The sequence below is a fragment of the Amblyomma mixtum genome, chromosome 2 (genome assembly GCF_055824585.1).
Source record: "Amblyomma mixtum isolate Tamu chromosome 2, ASM5582458v1, whole genome shotgun sequence".
NCBI classification, from domain to species: Eukaryota; Metazoa; Arthropoda; class Arachnida; order Ixodida; family Ixodidae; genus Amblyomma; species Amblyomma mixtum.
The window spans coordinates 250,385,333-250,400,526 of record NC_143013.1 but is presented as its reverse complement, the minus strand read 5'-3'; the positions used below and the strand labels follow the sequence as shown (position 1 = coordinate 250,400,526).

General features: G+C 45.8%; 1 protein-coding gene across 1 annotated transcript; it reads left to right on the top strand.

Moving 5' to 3' along the window:
• Positions 1-575: 575 nt before the first annotated feature.
• LOC149363488 (uncharacterized) lies at positions 576-15,147 on the top strand. The gene is made up of 6 exons (XM_089568563.1): positions 576-666; positions 6,446-6,552; positions 8,452-8,511; positions 9,652-9,711; positions 12,804-12,860; positions 15,043-15,147. Exons 1-6 carry the CDS (start codon positions 576-578, stop codon positions 15,145-15,147), a joined length of 480 nt encoding a protein of 159 aa, XP_089424689.1.
• Positions 15,148-15,194: the final 47 nt, after the last annotated feature.

Sequence of the window (15,194 nt, the reverse complement as noted above, 5' to 3'; positions counted from 1 at the left end):
AGATGTCTGTTGACCGCTTTGCGCAAGAATTGTCTAATCATGTATTTTATTATTAATACCACACTATTGTTCATATAAAATCGGATTCACACTTGCAATTATGCACTTTCCTACTGTTTTATCTATGTGTTCCATCCTCTGTACCACTCCTGCAATGTCCCAACTCATGGGATAGCAGTATTAGTAAATAAATAAAGACAAAAAATAGTTTTCGATTACCACACGCCCCGCCTACGCCGACTGCGACGCCGTCTACCTAGAAGAAAATTTTCTACACAAGTATAGTTGCAGAATTGCAGGAGGTTTTATAGAATATTTTTCGCTGAGCCGCGCATTTGCTCGGCTCTGTCCCAGCTATTCGTGCCCGTCCGTCGGAACGCGACGACGGGTGACGGGAACCTAGACCGGTGCTCAATCTTTTTGGCCCCGTTTTCGCTAGTGTTTTAGCACCTGCGCAACTAGGGGATCAATCGATCTCCGGAAGTGGCGCGCAAAGCGTACGCTCCAAAGACACGTGACGAGTGTCATGAGCGCCGCCTACGGTCTCCTAAGGCGAACACACTTCACTCATAACTATGCAAGGCCAAACATACGCCGTGGTCTTGGCCGCGGCGGCTATTTGTGCACAAAACCAGGCTCCGGTGGATATCTGTAGGAAGATGCCAGGTAAATATTTGTTTCTCTTTGCAAATATTTACTCCAAACAAGGTGCACAATGTGGCCCATCGCTCGAGGCGGCCGGTGGACATCAAGGTGGAAAGAAAAATGATAGGTGACAGGTTAACAGATCGAAAGCGGGCGGAGTGGGTGAAGGAACAAACGCGGGTTTATGACATCCTAGCCGAAATCAAGAGCAAGAAGTGGGCTTGGGCAGGGCGTACAATGAGAAGGCAAGATAACCGCTGGTCCTTAAGGTTGGTTGGTTTATTGGGGTTTAACGTCCCAAAGCAACTAAGACTATGAGAGACGCCGTAGTGGAGGGCTTCGGAAATTTCGACCACCTGGGGTTCTTTAACGTGCACTGACATCGCACAGTACACAAGACTCTAGAATTTCTCCTCCAAAGAAATTCGGCCGCCACGAATTTCTTTGCAGGAGAAATTGTACAGGCCCGTGTACTGTGCGATGTCAGTGCACGTTAAAGAACCCCAGGTGGTCGGGTAACGGAGTGGATTCAAAGGGAAGGCGAGCGTAGCAGGGGGCGGCAGAAAGTTAGATGGGCGGATGAGATTAAGAAGTTTGCGGGAATACCATGGCTGCAACTGGCAAAGGACAGAGTTAACTGGAGAGATATGGGAGAGGCTTTTGCCGTGCAGGGGGCGTAGTCAGGCTGCTGCTGCTCATGATGATGATGGTGATTATGGCTAAGCAGCTTCCCAGATTGAGAGAAGACCTAGCGAGGTTATTATGCCTCGTGTTAAGGTTAATGTACTATTTATTAAGATCCTTGTATATAGTTGGGAGCCGTCAACAATCCTTTATGGTTTTCCCAACGAAAGTCCATATAAAAGAAAAGCTAAAAGAGTGATTAGACAGGTTAATTAGTTCTACCCTATGAAGAGGCTGATGCAAAGGCAGTAAACTTGCCTCTCAACGTGATACCGCTTCTATGAGACCATTGGAATCAAACGGCGCTGGCTGGCCTGATGTTCGAACATCTCTATCATCAGACAGCTCATCAGTATCGGCCCCATGCTAGACAGCTCAGAAAAAGTGGATGCAGTAGAAAACACTCGCTCTAAGGCACAGCCACTTTTCTGGCATTATAAAAACCTGAAAGACTTCGAAGTATGATGCCAATGAAAACCGAAACTTTTGCGCATGGTTTTTTATGCGAAGCATACTACTTTAGCTACCACTTCAGTCCTTCACCGTGGTTATGCGCCTCCAAATCACGTGATACATGACGTCACACCACGTGACACGATGACGTCACGACAGTAGAGAAACGGGGGCCCACCTCGCGCCGTCGCTGTGGTTGTGCGCCTCCAAACACGTGATACATGACGTCACACCACGTGACACGATGACGTCACGACAGTGGAGAAACGGGGACCCACCTCGCGCCGTCGCTGTGGTTGTGCGCCTCCAAATCACGTGATACATGACGTCACACCACGTGACTTGATGACGTCACGACAGTGGAGAAACGGGGGCCCACCTCGCGCCGTCGCTGTGGTTGTGCGCCTCCAAATTACGCGACACGATGATGCTTCGCATTCTCCAGGCTTAACCAAGTTAAGTCTCAGCCATTTTTTTTCGCACTGCGGGACTGCGGTAGTAGTAAATATGCTCTCGGACAATAGTATTTATTAAGTTCCGAAAGCATTTTTGCAAAGCTCGAGTAATACGCGTTACCACAACAACCGCAGAGCTTGTGACGAGGTAATTCAGGATTCTGCAGGCAGACAGAAGTCCTGTCGGGCTACATGTTTTGTTGAAATAATAATTACCTCCAATTTTTTTTATTTTCCGAGAGAGTATCTGCGAGGGAGTACGGTATTTACTCTCATATAGGTCGGCCTTTTTTCTTCAAAAATGTTGCCTATAATCAGTTATTGACCTATATTCGCGACCATAGAACCTCGACCTGTATTCGTGACCAAAGAGAGCAAAAGTAGCGAGCTAATGGAGTTCTGTTTTCACGCCCGCCGTTTCAAGCAGCGCCAGCTACACTGGTACTATACTTTGTATGGTCGCAGTACATACACATAAAAAATAAAGAAAAAAATAGTGTTCGCAAGTCTAATAAAAACGTTCGGAACTACCGTATAAATGCGTGTAAGGGCCCGCGCCCGTGTATGGGCCGCTCCCTGTTTTCCCGAAGGACATGTTAAAAACAAATAAATCCTTGTAAGCTCCGCATCCGAACTTTCCATGACCCAGGCGGGAATACCCTTCTAAATGCACGCGCCGTGTCCTCTGAGATCAGCTCCAGCTGCGAGCAACGGTGCGCTTGACCGCGGAGAGCTTGTTCGCGGAAGCCACGTAGGAGCGCAGGAGCTTCCAAGTGCCGTCCATGGATGGCGCCCGAAGTCGCAGTCATCATTATCATCATTCGGGTGCACACAACGAATTGCTCCATACACAGCGAATTTCTGTATGCACCCGCATTGCTCTTTCACTCATTTCTGTGGTCTTATCGTGGTAGACAGCTTAGGAAGCAGCATGTTTTGGCGTTTAAATAGGTACCAAAGCCAAAGTATTATAGTTTATAGAATGGTCGTGATCAAAACAAAAGCTCCGGCATGCATATCGAAGCCGTAGTCGCGCATGACACATATATTAAAAATGAAAAATTTGCGTCAGTTAAAATCTAGCAAAAGTGCTAGTTCAATGGGTCGACTTATATTCGAATAATTTTCTTTATTTCTCGGTGAGCCCAATGTATAGGGGTCGACCTATATTCGTGGTCGACCTATATGCGAGTAAATGCGGTACCTTCTTTAAATGCGTTTTAGAAACCGCAAATAGATGGGTTCGTACTTAAAATAAATAAATAAAATGTATGGGAGCTAACGCGCACAGCTGGACCGCTCTACATTATAAACTCTAAAAAATATTCTGCGACGTTATTTACAATGCACCGAACTCTGTATACATGGGCCTTTTTGCAGTCGGCTTCACTCGATATGCTGCCTCCGCGGCCTAGACTCGAAGCACTGAAGTCGTGATAAGCAGCACAACACAATAAGCATCAAGCCGCCATGGCGATTGGCATCTGAACCTATAGCTGGACAGTATTTGGAAAAACAAATGGTTAGCATAGTTGCTCCCAAAGGTGCATGTTCTGCCAAGTTAGATATCCCACAGCGGTTGCCATTTTAACCGACCCCTGAGCTCAGCTCGTGGAACCAGACGTCCTTAGAGGACTTGCACGCAGCCTACTCAGGGTTGCTCGCGGAAAGGTACAGCCCTTTTGTGTAGAACCTATCAATACAAGAGGGGAAGCAAAGAAGAGTTAGAAGGAAAATGTGCCAAGCATTTTGATCGAGACTAAAATATGTTAGCGCAGGCATTTTTCTTCATCCTCCCGCCAGTTTTGCGGCAATTAAAACAATTCTTCGAAAACATAGCGCAAAAAAGACACGGACGACACAGAAGTGGACAGGACAGGCGCTATGTCCCAGGACAGAAAAGGACAGGCGCTATAGCGCCTGTCCTGTCCACTTTTGTGTCGTCCGTGTCCTTTTTGCGCTATGTTTTCGAAGAACTGTTACCAACTAGCCCAAACCAAGCTACTGTTAAATTAAAACAAATTTTAGACCCGATTTCTTCGGCAACATCTCATGGTCCCGTCTGCGTAGGGAAGCTGTCATCATAGTTTAGAGTAGGTCACAAATAGTGAAATGTACGTGTGTGTTGTGGCTGTAAAAGCTAAGTTTGTAACGGCTTAGAGCTAGTGCTGAGCAGGCGGCCGATTATTGCTACATCTTATAGGCAGTGTCTCTTGTAGGCTGAAATTTCTGCAATTTCAAATGGTTACTATCCGACCTGCAGAGCCGATTTCAAGGGCTCTTTAAGTAGAACCACGATTCGCCCTTGCATTCTTCTGATGGCTGTTGCCAATATACTTTATGTTTTTAAATGCAGTAATTAGGATGGCAGAAAGCTCCTCCTTCACTTGGGTGCTTTAATTGCCCCCTCAATCTGGTACTGTCACACGAGAACATGCATTGCCGGGACGTTGTCTTCTTAGCCGCAGCACCAAATACGTCATGCAGCACAAATGACGCTGACTTCCGGATTCATTAAGACATACTTTCCTCGTAACTCTATGCCGCCAATGTTAATTCTCTTCAAAAAAAAAAACGTGCAGCGTGCCATTACTTAGGGGTAACACGAGTAATGGTTAAACCGACCCTTCACGCTGAGAAAAATAGCTTTTACTGCGAAGCATGAACGCGGCTTCAGGCTCCTCTTGACGAGATCTCTGCGTCTTCTTTACGCTTCGCTGTGTGCAGACTTACTTTTCTCTGGTTAAAGAGGTGGCGTAACCATTTCTCGTGTTCCGTCCAGCATTACACGTGCTGTACGTTCGTTGGATCAGAAGAATGGACATAAACAGTAGGCGAATAGAAAATATCGCCCATTTAATTTAAACTTAACATACCTACCTGCCTTCGTCAACGTGTTCCTGCTTAGTGCAGTACCTAATTCTTTAAGCGGTGTAATTTTCTTCCTCGTAAAGAAAACCAGTGCCATAGTTGCTTATGTGTCTGTTATCGAGCACGCTGTCTTTACTTCTACACGTACACTGGTGCCATATTTTTCATACGTGTCTCCTGGCTCGGGGTAACGTCTTAATTTATGCTAGCCCCCAAAAATATGCGCGTCAGAACAATAATTTGTTCCAGCATAGTTTGGGTGACCCTAACATCACAGGATGTCGTTACTAAGGCTACTGCCGCCTCTAGTGCATCGGTATGTCTCGATGCGAAACGACGTTATGTTTCTTTTTGGAACTTTTACTTCTGCTGCTGAGGTAAAATCTCTCTCGTTGCTCCGAAAAATGATTATACCTCTCCGTCCTGCTGGAACTGAGTGAAATTTTATTTCCTCCTGCGAGTAAATTAATGAAAGGAAATGTCATCGCGCGCTTTGTTTACCAACCATTGCCAATAAATTTGAGTGATACAGGCATCGAATGCTGTTTTCTGAATTTTATTGAGAGCCAAATTCAATGGAATTTTTGTTTTGTTTTTGACGATGCTGATTCACTGATTATCAATCAATCAATCAATCAATCAATCAATCAATCAATCAATCAATCAATCAATCAATCAATCAATCAATCAATCAATCAATCAATCAATCAATCAATCAATCAATCAATCAATCAATCAATCAATCAATCAATCAATCAATCAATCAATCAATTTTATTTTCACCAAAATAAAGTATACATGGCGAAAAAGGGGGGTAGGAGAAAAAGCTGCACAATAGCAGCTTGACAATGCTCCAACCACCCTGTCAACAATGACGACACTGGAACAGTTTAATTTCTGTTCATTTCACAAGGAAAAGAAAAAATCACAATAAAAAAGAAAGTATCTAAGAATAGTCTCTAGTTAGACTAACGGTCGCTAACAAACAACCTGCACTATGGCGGGCCCCGTTTAGTATTTATTTCCAGTTTTATATTTCCGTAAGTAGTTGCGCTCTTTATCGGTCTGGCTTTTGAGTAGTGTTGCCTTCTGTGTTTATTCTTTGCTGCATTAAGGAATGAATTCGTGTCATTTACCGCGACATTTTTACCGATGTGTGACCCCCCTGTATTCAAGCCCTCTACAATAATGCCTCACTCGCGAAGTAGACATACCGAATAAAAAAGAATACAACTCTCGATGTCTTCTCGTCGCTTCCAACGCGTCTCTTACTACAGCACTGTTTTGTTTCATGCAATGCAACAGCTTGGACATCACCCCTGTAATTCGCATTGCAGCCTCCGCGGACATGATAGCAGTGTTGAGACCGACATCGAAGTTGCTTCTTGACTGCTTGTCTGACATCATAATGCGAAACAAGATCCGCTCGAGATTCATTATCAACGTAAGCAAGTTATTACCTTTTTCTACCTTCCGAACTATTGTACAAAAGAAATTTTCACCTGGTGAGCACTGCTGGTACTCACTCATCTTGTTTCCAGTTTCGCAAGGCTTTCATGATTAAAGGTGCACTGAAGAGGAATCTGAACTCGTCTTTTTGTTCCAGGAACTCAACCTACACGTTCCGAGCATTCTTAGAAACTGCGATGTATTGCCCTGTGTGGCCGATTTCCCTAATTAAACCGAATTAACGTCCGGCTCCCGCCTTTATTTTTTTTTTGAATTCTCCCCGTACAGTGGGCGGAGTCGACCGACGCGTGGAGTGCCTTTCACCCAGTCCAGCGGCGGCTTGTCGCTCTGCCATCGGCGGTGTAATACGTAGTAATCCGTACAAGCAAATAGCCAGCGCATATTTTATGCGAAGCATATTACTAGAGCTATACTACAGCCCATCGAGCGCGGCGGTGGAGCTACCATTGACCTTTAGCGTGACCACGTGACACCACGTGACCACATGACGTCACAGCAGAGGAGAGATGGGCTGCCGGCTCGCGCGGTCAGCCGCGGCGGTGGAGGCTCCACATCAGAGGCGCGGCGGCTGACCACGTGACAACATGACGTCACAGCAGAGGAGAGATGGGCTGCCGGCTTGCGCGGTCGGCCGCGGCGGTGGAGGCTCCACATCAGAGGCGCTGCAGCTGACCACGTGACGCTACAGCAGCGGTATAAAGCTGAGCTTGCCTCGCTCTCCGGGCACTTACGAGGCGGCCAGGTGTTGGGATGCCGCCTAGAAGCAGGGCTGATTTGAACGAGAAGCGAAAGCTTCAGCGTGCCACAGAGACCGATGAAGAACGGGATGAACGTCTGGCTAAGCGGCGTGCTCAATATGCAACTCGGTGACAACGTTCTACAACAACTGAAGAACAAAGCGAGGAACTTTACCAAGCCTAGCCATCAATATGCTTCGCATCTGACTAGGCTTAACCTTAGCTAAGCCTCAGCCATTTATTTATTTGTGCTAGCTTATTTTGCGGTTATATTATCTGCGAATGAAACTATTTATTCACGGAAACCTAAAAAACAAAATAAAGCGAAAGCAAAGCCTCCACGGAGCTGGCCAAAAGGCACTCCACGCGTTGGCCGACTCCGCCCACCATACGGGGAGAATTAAAAAAATAAAGGCGGGAGCCGGACGTTAATTCGATTTAATTAGGGAAATCGGCCACACAGGGCAATAAGTCGAAGTTTCTAAAAATGTTTGGAACGGTAGATCGAGTTCTCGCGGCAAAAAGACGAGTTCAGATGCCTCTTCAGTGCACCTTTAAGGCGCGCGTTCAGCTGATCCTGTCAGAACTGTGCAGCAGCTAACTCAACAATAGAGTGACGTTTGTAGATATGTGTCTTAAGTGTGCTTGACACTGAGCGCTCTCAAAGGAAGCCAGGTGGCAGGGATCCGGGGTTAGTAGTCATACTTCTCCTATTCAGTGCCGGGGGGAGGGGGGGGGGGGGGCAAAAAAGAAAAAATTAGGAACTTCTCAAAATATTCAGTGAGTACACTTCAACAGACGAAAATAGCAGTAATATCTATTGATGTCGGCCGTAGCACCAAAGCAGATTAGAGAAACGGATATGAAGCGAAAGGTTTACAAAGATTTTTAATGTGTGCAAAAGGATGGAAATAAGCCATTTATTGATATATGCACGAACTTGGGGGAGAGTTTTGGAAGCCCGGCAGTCATAATTCCCCTGAAAAATATAAAAATATGACTGCACGTTCAGTTTGACTCACGTATTTCTTCAAAAGCCGCTGTCTAAGCGAAGCAGGAAGTAAATGATCGAGCGCTTTAATCAGGCTCTCACATATGCTCGATATGTGATGGAGTGATAGCCTTTTTTTTTTCAGGTGCTGGAAGGCATGTGCAGATATCACACTGCCTGCGTGCAACACTACCGCACGAATCGGGTGAGCCTGGCTGGGATAGCTGGAGGTCAGACTTGCCAGATGCCGCCGAGCAAATAAGCAAATAACCACCCCAAAACAAGCCCAAAAAAAGCGGCGCGACTTTTGCTAAGAAGCCCAAAAGAAGGGGACGATAACAAACTTTGTCATTCTTGAAAATCGTTTAATTATAGTATCCAAAAATCGCAGAAATACGAAGGGAATGTGACCAAATTACTTTATCTTGAACAGCGACGATATCCACGAGAATGATCGAAAACACTCATGTACTTTTTAACATTGTCCCCACGGTAGCCTGCACCCTGTTCATTGCGCGTTTGCCAGTATACATGAATGAAGTTTCTTGTTGACTCCTTCCAACGTATGTTTAATTTCACGGCTCAACTACACACTGTCATCGTCGGTAGTGTTCGACCCATCAGGAAAATCCTCCGCATCCACATCGGAACCATACATGTTTTTAGAGTTGAATAGCTGCAACATTTTTAATGTCGGTTGAAAGTCCCGGCAGCAAACACCTCAAAACTCGTTTGCCATATTTCGGGCACTTCGAAGCCAATTTGCACAAAGAACACCGGCAACACACTACGACATAGACAACCACGAGTGCTGGCAAGGCGTCAAATTATTGATGAATGGGGAGGGACTGTTTCGTACTTTGTGACTCCTGCACTATCGCGTATATTTAACGGCAGACGCGCGTGATGGGCATTAAAATAACCGTATTTGCAGGAAAAGTGCAAGTAAGCCGCAAAAAACGCGACAAGCGGCTGTAAAAATTTACAAGCGACTCGGTGAAAAAAGAAGCGCAAAGTCGCTTATTTTAAGCGCAACTGGCAACCCTGCTGGAGGTAGACTATTGAAAGGGGGCATGTTACACGCTGTACGAGCCACGGTTTTCGTTCCTGAACACACTCTAGGCCTGCGACAGGCGCGCAGAACATGCTTTTCGACAACACGTTCATGCATAGGCGCACTTCGTTGCGGCGCCACCAACGATAGTAGTGAAGGCGATGATTTTTTTTGTTGTTGTTCTGAATCAGTGACGAAATTAAAAACATGTAGCAAGCACTCTTTTCTGTACATACATGTCTTCTACACCGAAAGCCTGGCCACTGTTGATCCTCCCTCTTTCGTCTGCAGACACAGGAGACGCTCTTAGCCTCAGAACAGTGCTTCGTGCAGCGCATCACAGAAAACATGGTATGTTACCGATTCCTAATCAGTTTTTTTTTTTGACAAGCTTACAACGCGTAGCGCGTACCGATTCGTTCAATGCCTGTAAAGTGCTAATGGTGCGCCAGAACGCCTTCGTGCACTAAGATAGTCAAGTGGGTTGCTTGGTCTGGTAAATAAGTTGCAGAAAACAAGACCTTTCCAGCATAACGATGACACGCCACCTCTATCAGCACCGCTCATAGTAGGTGGTAACTCATCATGCGTGTAAGACAATGCCAGTAATCGGAGCTTAGGTCGCCTCCCAAAACTTTATGCTATATTTTCTCTTTTACTCCTCCCCCTCATGTTTGCCCTGTTATCCAATCCTTAACAGGCGGTCACTATTTATTCCACATCTTCCGAACACAGCAGCATTGAAGAAGAAAACTATGAAAATAGACGAGGTGATATTGCGCTGTTAACTGAACTTTGGCTTCAAACTTGCGCTCTTTTATCGCAGATAATTCAAGATTATCTCTGTCCACCTCACTATCTGCTTGAAGTACCGCGCGGAGAGGCCGTTCTTTGTTCGATAAGGCCGCAGATGCTGTGCTGACACATTCCTCACCACCCTCGCGGTGAGAGAGAGTGAGAGAGAACCTTTATTCAAAAGACGATATTTTAGACAGCATGAAAGATTCGCTGTCATTGTTAAAGATTTCGCACCGGTGACGCCCCCCAAGATGTCTTCACGGCACAGCACTAGGAGCCACCCCGCTCCAAGAAGAGCTGGGAGGCGCCTACTACTCCACCCGAGTGAAAGCAGTGTCGGTGTGCGACAGTGTTGTGTGAGGGCGGCTGCGTGGAGGAGACGATTGCTTAGTAAAGGTCGTCGAACAAACACTCAGCTATCCAGGAGAAGCGAGCCTCTCGTTTCGAGGATCTCCGGACAATGTTTCTTTGATGTAGAAGGAAATAAATCCTCGTTCATTATTTTTAAAAGTATTCGATCTCCTGCATGTGAATGAAAAACGAACAGACATGGTACTCTGCGCGGGGAAGTGAATTGGGGATAGACAGGAATCGAGGTGCACAAGAGTGTTATGTGAAAATATTGGAAGATATTTATAACGATTGCACAGCTACCATAGTTCTCCATAAAGTCAGCAATAAAATTCCAACATGAAAAGGTTTCAGGAAGGGAGACGCGATCTCGCCAATGCTATTCACCGCCTGTTTACAGGGGGTATTCCGGGGACTGAAATGGGAACAGTTGGGAAAAAGAGTTAATGGAGAATACCTATGTAATCTGCAATTCTCTGATGACATTGCCTTGCTAAGTCACTCAGGACATGAACTGCAAAGCATGATCAATGAGTTAGACAGGCAGAGCAGAACGGTGGGGCTAAAAATTAACATGCAGAAAACCAAAGTAATGTTCAACAGCCTAGCAAGGGAACAGCGGTTCGCAATTGGTAGCCAGGGGCTGGAAGTAGTAAGAGAATATCTCTATTTAGGGCAGCTGATCCGGATCATGAGAGGGAAATAACTATAGGAATAAGAATGGGGTGGAGCGCATATGGCAGGTTCTCTCGGATCATGAATGGCAGTTTACCATTATCCTTCAAGAGAAAAGTATACAACAGCTGTATCTTACCGGTACTCGCCTATGGGGCAGAAACGTGGAGGATAACAAAGAGGGCTCAGCTTAAGTTAAGAACAACGCAGCGAGCTATGGAAAGAAAAATGATAGGTGCAACTTTTAGAGATCGGAAGCGACAGGAGTGGGTGAGAGAACAAACACGCGTTAATGATATCATAGTTGAAATCAAGAGGAAGAAGTGGGCTTGGGCAGGGCATGTAATGCGAAGGCAAGATAACCGCTAGTCCTTAAGGGTAACGCAGTGGATTCCAAGAGAAGGCAAGCGTAGCAGGAGGCGGAAGAAAGTTAGGTGGGCGGATGAGATTAGGAATTTTAGGGAATACTGTGGCCGCCACTGGCGAAGGACAGGGTTAATTGGAGATACATGGGAGAGCCTTTGCCCTCAGTGGGCGTAGTCAGGCTGATGATGATGATGATGAGGCGAGCAAAATTATAGATCCGTAAAAGAAGTGAAAAGAAATAAAGCAATAGTGAAAATAAAAATAAATGCTGATTGAATTTGGGCTCAGGTGCATCAACGACCAGTGCAACTTAAATGGTCACGTTCAATCTACTACCAAGGGAGTGACAAAGTTCAATGCATAATCATGAGATTTATGAATAAATTAGTTTGTCGAATAGACCAATGTTGTCTAGATAAGCAAGTAGAAAGTTGATGGCACGCCTCTGCTGCGTAAAGCAGGTAGTGGGACCTATCACACAGTGCACTGTTAGAGGAACTTTGGTGAGCGGCTCCATACAGTGCTCATAATGCGCACGCTCGTCGGAATACCCTGGGCATTCAAACAGAACGTGTTTTATACGTATATTCGTTATGCTTCTAAGATTTCGCTAGTGAGCCTGACCCCATCATTTTTTTAGTACTTCCACTTCATGAAGATGGGCTGTGCACGTGCGTCTTTTGCATATTGTTACATTAGGCGTATTGTTACAATATTTTGCAGTGCAGCGCTAAGCTGGTGCCCGGAGTGCCCGTGAATGGCGAAACGTGCTCTCTTGTCCGGTCATTGACGCACCTTCCTGTCTCGTAGAATACATCACTCTTCATCCCTAACTGGTAGCCCGGACACCAACTTAGCGCGCCACAGCAGGATATGGTCGTGCACAGCCAGTATTCATGAAGTGGAACAGATGAAAAAGAATAAAGACAAGCTGGCTCACGAGATCTTTTAGCAGTTATTGCTAGGTAAAGTTTCTTGTGTAGCTCGAACGTACTAACTGCTTATCTCTTAGTACTGACTAAATAATATGGAGTTAAAAGCTGCTCCACGTTGCTTTACTCCACAAAGAATAGTTCTTCTTCAGCCTTTGTCTCTCGTTAAGCAAGGAATTTTGAAAGGCCTCTGGGAGCACAGTCAGTGCTGCAGGGCCGCTGTATCCGTGGCCTTCACTGCACACGCTTGTTGCAAGGATAAACCTGCACTGTGCTGACCGAAGTGAAACACTGAGTTGATTCCGCTCTTTTTCTTCGTAGCCTCGACGTGTACGAAGTCAAACTTTCGACAACGATGCTGTGGCTGCAATGTTCATAGTACGTGTGCACTCCTTGTTACTTTGTACGAGTAGCAATGAACTTGTTAATTTCGCAAGAAACGAAGCTTCACTAGACTGGTGGCGTTGAAGTTGCAGGTCTTTGTTAGGTATTAGACACCTTTAGCATACCGTGAACCGTGTTACGGCTACCGTTACCGGAGTACCGGGAGCCTGCCCACCGGCGGTGAGCGCGCGCTGATTGGTTCCGACGCTGCGGGCGCGAGCACATGGATGGATGGATGGATGGATGGATGGATGGATGGATGGATGGATGGATGGATGGATGGATGGATGGATGGATGGATGGATGGACGGATGGACGGATGGACGGATGGACGGATGGACGGATGGACGGATGGACGGATGGATGGATGGATGGATGGATGGATGGATGGATGGATGGATGGATGGATGGATGGATGGATGGATGGATGGATGGATGGATGGATAGGAGCGCCCCCTTTGAAACGGGGTGGTGGCGTTTGCCACCATGCTCAGCTTTTCTTTCTTTCTTATTTTTTTTTGTTTACTGTGTTGGCAATTCTCACTAAGATTCGCCATCACCTTTACCTACGGTTTCCTACAATTCTAACCTTATTCCACATCTCTGCTTTTCAGCCACCAATCGTCCAATCGCTTTTTGCTGACTTCCACTGCAGATTTATTTACATGACCATTGTTATCTTTAAACCCTAGGGCCTCAGAAAAAGTGACTGTGCCTGCATCGACATCCGGATGGATACCATCACATTTGATTATGAGGTGTTCAATTGTTTCCACAGATCTACCACACACTGCACATGTGTCATCTTCTTCGTTAAATTTCTTTTTGTAGCTGCGCGTTCTAAGACACCCTGATCTAGCTTCAAAAAGTAGGGCACTGCCTCTTGAGTTATCATAGAAAAATTCTTTCCTGATCTGCATTTTCCAGTATCGATATAGTTTTACACTATGTTTCTTTTCCATTGAATTCATCCAATCCACAGCTGGCGGGTATGTGGCGCCATCTGGCGCCGTCAAGGCAATTTGCGCATGCGCATTGGCTGCGCGCAGGCTCCCGGTACTCTGGTACCGGTACCGGTAACGCTAACACGGTACACGGTATGCTAAAGGTGTCTATTATAAGAGCAGCACGGTAGCGTGTTTTGATAACAGCTCAAAAAATGTTAAACTGCGGGGTGTTATGCAGCGAACGGTGCCATTGAAGCAAGCAGGTTAACAGTACAGAAGTGTCTGCGTAATATGCAAGACGCGTTGCGTTGTATCACAGGTGATGAAAGCGCATATAGTGCTAGGGTACGTGCACGATATAGAATGATCACATTAAGTGCACATAAAGCTATTATCTACGAATATTGCATGCAAACCATGACAACATTTAGTAGTGTCACTCAAAGATTAAAGAGTGATGTTGCAATCAGCAGAAATCCCCGCGTGTGGTATGTTGTTACCTTCATCATCGAAGAAGGAAAACACAGGAAATTGTAATCTCTATTTGAAACAGCAGCTATGCAAGGGAATCTTGCCATAGCGTGCGCAAGAATTTTAAAAGTGATAGCTGTACACAATGCAAAAGTCGCTCACCATTCCGTGCCTAATTTGCCCTTAGTCCGTGCCTATTTAGAAGCACAGCATAGCAACAACAGATTGACAACAACAGCTTGACTTCACATATTGACTTAACAACAGATTGACTTTGACAGATTGGTAGATTGACCTTGGCCGATTTGGACCAAGATCGGTATCTAACCAATTTACCGTGCCCGAAACTTTATGGCGACCTCCAAATTCGGCCCGGCCCACCTCCGAAACTTTATGGCGACCTCCAAATTTGCCTCGAGCCATTTCGAAAAATTTGATCAGGTCACTCCCGAAATTTGGGATTAGCCGATTTGGACCAAAATCAATGTCCAACCATAACTGAGCGTGCCCGACTAGATGGCGATCTCCAAATTTGGCCCGGACAATTCCAGAATGCTATCGCTCGATCTTTTGGTAGAACCGAGGTTAAACCCTACTGTTTTCAGAATGTTCTGCAAGGTATTTAAGCACAAAACACCGCAAGAGGGCACTTGAAATAGTAGTTTGCAGTTCTCTAAGTGCGCTGCGTCGGGATAGTAACTATTTTGCTTATACATTATATCGGTCACGGGTTCATTAATTCCGTATTTGCGTTTCAGTCGTGCCACGTACATCATCTGGACGTGCCTCTGCATGATGCAAAGAAGATGAATGCTGTGTTTCACTGGTTGTATGAGGGCGCATATGTCAAGAACATGTCCTAAAAGGACAAAGACAAGAATGGCGCGTCACCTGCGCGTTTTTCCCAGTG

Excerpts from the sequence above, each read along its gene's own strand:
- LOC149363488 (XM_089568563.1), top strand. The coding sequence starts at position 576 with ATGCAAGGCCAAACATACGCCGTGGTCTTGGCCGCGGCGGCTATTTGT. Across the intron at positions 6,553-8,451 it reads GCTCGAGATTCATTATCAAC|GTGCTGGAAGGCATGTGCAG; the intron begins GTAAGCAAGTTA and ends TTTTTTTTTCAG. Across the intron at positions 12,861-15,042 it reads CTGTGGCTGCAATGTTCATA|TCGTGCCACGTACATCATCT; the intron begins GTACGTGTGCAC and ends TTTGCGTTTCAG.